Source organism: Cyclopterus lumpus, chromosome 8 (assembly GCF_009769545.1).
Source record: "Cyclopterus lumpus isolate fCycLum1 chromosome 8, fCycLum1.pri, whole genome shotgun sequence".
In the NCBI taxonomy this organism is placed as follows: domain Eukaryota; kingdom Metazoa; phylum Chordata; class Actinopteri; order Perciformes; family Cyclopteridae; genus Cyclopterus; species Cyclopterus lumpus.
This window is the reverse complement of record NC_046973.1, coordinates 3,340,775-3,345,774: the sequence shown is the minus strand read 5'-3', so window position 1 is coordinate 3,345,774 and position 5,000 is coordinate 3,340,775. Positions and strand designations below refer to the sequence as shown.

Below are 5,000 nucleotides of genomic sequence, written 5' to 3'. Positions count from 1 at the left end.
CTCTGTCACAGAGCTTTTAGGGAAATGACAAACTATGTACAAGTTCTCACTCAGCACCGGCGCCGTACCGCCTCTGGAAGTGAGATGAAAGCAGGCATCGAGCCCCCGGATCATCGGGCGGATCACCAGTAAGTGGTGAGCACGAAGACACCAAAGTATTACATGTTTTCTACGTGGTTCTGCTTTTCTTAGCGCTCGGTGCAAACTTGTATCACAGCGATTGCAGGTGAAATATATATATATATATATAAATATATATATATATATATATATATATATATATATATATATATTTATATATGTATGTGTGTGTATATATATACAGTATATATATATCAAAATATATAATTATGTGTGTATAGGATTGGGGAAAAATAAATACATGTAACATTAAATAAAATGTACATGAGTTGTGTAAATTGCAATAATATAATGTCAGTATTGGGAAAGGAAGCACTCTAGAGTAGATAATTATGCAGAGTTGACCAAAAAAGGGATTTTTTTTTTTTTTCATAATGTAATATTGATGATTACAGACAGGCTTTTATCCTCCATTAAAAAAAACACACACAGTCGGGGTTTTGGCTCGCAAGCTCAGCGGATCACCGCTGTGTGCTAAGCTGTTAGCATTGAGACAAAGAGCAAGTGACCACGGGTGGATTCATGGAGGACGGTCCTGGTGAGAGAGCCCCCCCCCCCTGCAAAGGTTTCAACGTGGACTCACTTGGTACTCTGTTGATGGCCCGCAGAGGCCGGAGCACCCGGACGGTGCGGATGGCGGACAGACTGGCGTTATGGCCGTCCAGAGAGTACTCCATCACCCTGGAGACACAGCCAGAGAGAGAACTTTACTTCAGGTATGTCGCCACATAGCAGCAGCAGCAACAACAACAACAACAAATCTGAGACTACCAAAAATATCATAATGCTTCTACCCACATAATTACTGCACGTATGACATTTAATTACCCCCCCCCCCCCCCCCCCCCCCTCTGCGTGGTCCACGTTGCAGCACATGAACATCATGCATGTGACAAGAAGGCAGAGACAGACAGTTATGGTCGTAATTGTGTTGGTGGGAGGATGTAAAGGCGTGTCTTGCTGCTGATTGGCCCTCGCCTCAACGTACATGGTCGCTCTAGCCTTTTAGTCTGGGGGCCCAGCATGCACTGCTCCAGTCTGACACTCTTTGGTGGATATTGTGTCAGAGGAGGTGAAGCTTAACCGATGGCATTGCTCTGTTAACCCTTGAGACCCTTGAGACCCAAATAAATAAATGATCTTTAGCCGGGGAGAGCAGGCCATGGGTAAGAAGTGCACTTGGCCTGAAAGATGGTCGATTGGTTTGCAGCTCAGCAGTGGGTGTCAGGTTGTTCCTAGTCATGTTCCTCGTCAAGTTGGGTTGATATCTTTTGTTACACGGCATTGGTACTAAATTTAAAAGAGAAATACCTTGGCTCAAAAACAACATAGCAAACTCCCACGACTGTGATTTGAATCTGGAACAAGCTCATAAACTTATTGTGACCATTCCTATGACAGCCATACGTCCCCTGAATGCCCGAGGTATTCAGCCTGTGGTTGTGATGCTTCATGAGGTCACAACAGGTTATTTTATACAGTGAAAATGAGTATATACGTGAAATGGCTTTCATGGGGACGAACATAATCACATAATGGAGCCACAAGAGTCTCGGCTCTCCAGTCAATTTAAGACATCCAGAGACTGTTTCGGGACCCCAGTTTGCAGAAATATTTCAAACACACTATTCTTAGAGTCGTCGAAAAATATCTTGTTTATACTTCATTGAAAAAAGAAAATGCATGTGAGCAATCTGCGGGTAATATTAGACCAACCCTGCCATGACGATGACGAAGTCCAGCTGGTTCCACTTGTCGCCAAGGTAACAATTGGGGCCAAAAATTCCCAGGGCCACCATCTTGATGACCATTTCCACGGCGAAGAAAGCGAAGATGCAGTCGTCCAACACCTTGAAGAAAAGCGGCGAGGGGAAAAGAAAACACACGGGTGGAATTACAACAATAAGCACAGGAGGGTATTAGCTTCTAGCCGACAGAATAAGGTCAACTATCCTCATCCCACTTTCCATAGACGCTGAGGAAGAGCCAGTGGAGGTTGTCAGGAAAAGAATAAATTCGTGTCTCCATTAGTTAGTTTCATCCCAGCAGGGAATGGCTCTGGCTTAGCGCGGTTATGGCTGCGCCTCAATTAATTAAGACACCTACTACCGTCTGTATGCGAATATAATGAGCACTTCTTCGGCGCGCCGACAATCAACATCGCTCTGCGCGCCATGTTGGAACAAACGAGACCAGTGAGACGGGGAAGAGAACGAAATAAATTGTCATTAGCGTTTGTGTACAAATAGTTCTCGTTGCTGGAGGACGTGAAATCAATCCCTGTTGGAAAAAGGCACATTTCACCTGCAGTTAAAATAAGCCCTGTGTGTCCTTGACATTTGGCCCTAGGAGTGAATTTAAAAAAAAGTAATAATCCAACTGACACACGAGCAGTTCCCGCACCGCCCACTGGGGGGCAGCACCGAGGAAGAAAAGCCCCCCCCCTCACACTGACCTGGAGGATGCGGCACCACTCCGACTCGCAGGTGACGTCTTCACAGGGCTGGAACATCCCCAGAGTCACGCAGTTCAGCAGGATGACCAGCATGGACACGTGCTCGAACCACGTGCGGGAGGAGGTTAAGGCCGAGACACAGAAACACACGTGGCACGCACACACACAGAGCATCATCACGCACTTAGGGAAAACATGGCGGCTGAAACAATAACGTGCCGTTGGAAGAAAATTGTCTTTTACATTACGATGATGTTCCCCCGTAACGTGTCCGTAACGATGGTAATGATGAGCGTGCACGGGAAGCGCTTCAATCCGAGACAAAGATCGCCCCGCGATCCAGCGTTGACAAACACCCCGCCGACGCGCCGCAGACGGACGCCAGAAAGGAACGTTTTGTGCGAGTCTAATGGACGTAATAGGTCTACGAGTGACCCGGTGGGACCGGCTGTTAATCCGCTCACAGGATGCACATTTGAATGGGAGAGGAAAGATGTGTATCACAACAAGGAATGGGTCGGGGGGGTTGTAATCCTTCACATTTGTGGCAACTCAGATGCAGTATTGGTGCAAAGCTTTGTGGTCTCGGGGGTGTTTTCTTGTGAGTTCTACTTTCTCGTCACGAGGACGAAGCGCTGTATCGCCGAGGGTATAGAACTGTCAGATGTCACCCGCCGACCTGACGGAAATAGCACTGGTGAGTAATCTGTTGTTGATTTCCTTTCTTGATCCCCTTTTTGGAGATTATCTATTCAGGGCGAGGAAGCAAGTTTACGGAGGGTCGCCGGTGGACCTTTTCTTGACCTTTTCTCTCGGTTTATTTTTCTGTTACGTGGGAAGAGCTTCGATTCTAATCTTGACCGTCTTGACCGCGTGGCCGAGAGACGGAGATTTGATGGAGTGTTTTTCAATCCGTCTAATTTGTCTCTATGCTTTTTTTCTATCCTATTTTTATTTATTTTTTAAATGCAACAAATCTGAAAAACGTCAGTCCGCTCCAAAATCCTCAAACTTTCTCTTCTTCTAAATTTCTTTTCTTTTCTCCTCATCACAAGTGATTTAAAATCCGGCAATGGCGCTCCCAGGGACAGGGGGCCTCGCGTGCCAATTTATTTATTTTAATCCAACACTAGCCAGTGGACTCGTCCGTATTGCGGCTAAGTGTCGGCTGACTCGGCTGTGTTCCGGCTCGATGCGGCCAAATGTGAGCCAGCTTTGGCACATTTCACTGTTGCCATGTCTGGCCCAGGTGTAGCTGTTACGGACATGGGCAGATTCTGTCTGAGACATGGCAACCGGTTTATCGGCTGACGAATCTGGGCCGAATAATGTAATAAATAAATAATATTACATTACGTAATAACATTAAGATATCCCTCAAAGTTGTCTCTCCCATATAAAGCTACACAATAAAAAAAAAGTATTTTAAACTGGCTTTATAAGTTTTAAATAATAGTTGTAAAGGCAATCGTAACAGGCAACCACTAGGGCCTCCTGCTACGCGGACTGGTGTTATTGTTGGGCCGCGGTGTATTCTGGGAGAACTTGTTTAAATCGTGTCTCCTAAACTAGAAAGAAAAAGGCACTGATGCTGCTGTTTTTCTACTTAAGTTTGGCTTTTGTCCCAGAAACACACACACAAACACACACACACACACACACACACACACGCAGGGATCTGGTGTGTGCACCGAGTTGCAGTGCTCCAGTGTTCCCATGGTGAAGTACTGTTCTAATTAGAGAGGGAGTTGAAGCAGAAAAGAAATGGTGGCCACTGTCTTCTTCACAGACAGACTCACAAAAACTTGCGTGTGCAGGCGTCTGTACACTTCAGGCTAATTACGTGTATTGCGCGCGCACACACACCCCCCACACACACACATGCGCGTACGAGGACAATGGGAACTCGTTGCTGTGATCGGGGGGCCGAGGAAGAAGCTGGTGTCAGCGGAAAAGTCCGACCTGAAACCTTTTTTTGCCCCGGTGGCTGTTAAGAGTAATGGCTCCAATCTTTAATTCACCCGACACGTCAGGTGTTTCTTAGATGTCCCGAGGCGATGATGGTGCACAGCACACCATATTCATATTTCACTTCTTTTAGACTAAACATGTCTAAACATGTGCTCCTGGGGACAATTTACCTTCCTTTTGATCAGCGATGGACACAAGAGTAAACCGCTGCGTCCTTAAACTCACGTCATTGCTTCGTCCTTTTTTTATCCTCCAAGACATTCGGGTGAAATTGTCTTGATTAGCGTATGAATTATTGAGTTATGGCGAAAAAAATTATAAAAAGCGTTATGTGAGGTCACTGTGACCTTTGACCTCAAGAATCAGATCAGTTCAGCTTTGAGTCCATGTGGAGGTCTAGGAGCCAAATGTGAATGAATTAATGTCCTGAGAC

At 45.9% G+C, this 5,000-nt stretch overlaps 1 protein-coding gene across 1 annotated transcript in view; it reads right to left on the bottom strand.

The window, feature by feature from the left end:
- The window catches only part of cacna1ha (calcium channel, voltage-dependent, T type, alpha 1H subunit a), a 119,568-nt gene that overhangs the window by 57,891 nt on the left and 56,677 nt on the right, over nucleotides 1-5,000 (bottom strand). Inside the window, 3 exon segments of the mRNA XM_034539760.1 lie at nucleotides 725-822; nucleotides 1,858-1,991; nucleotides 2,597-2,708. Of these exon segments, the coding sequence (XP_034395651.1) occupies nucleotides 725-822; nucleotides 1,858-1,991; nucleotides 2,597-2,708 (344 nt within the window).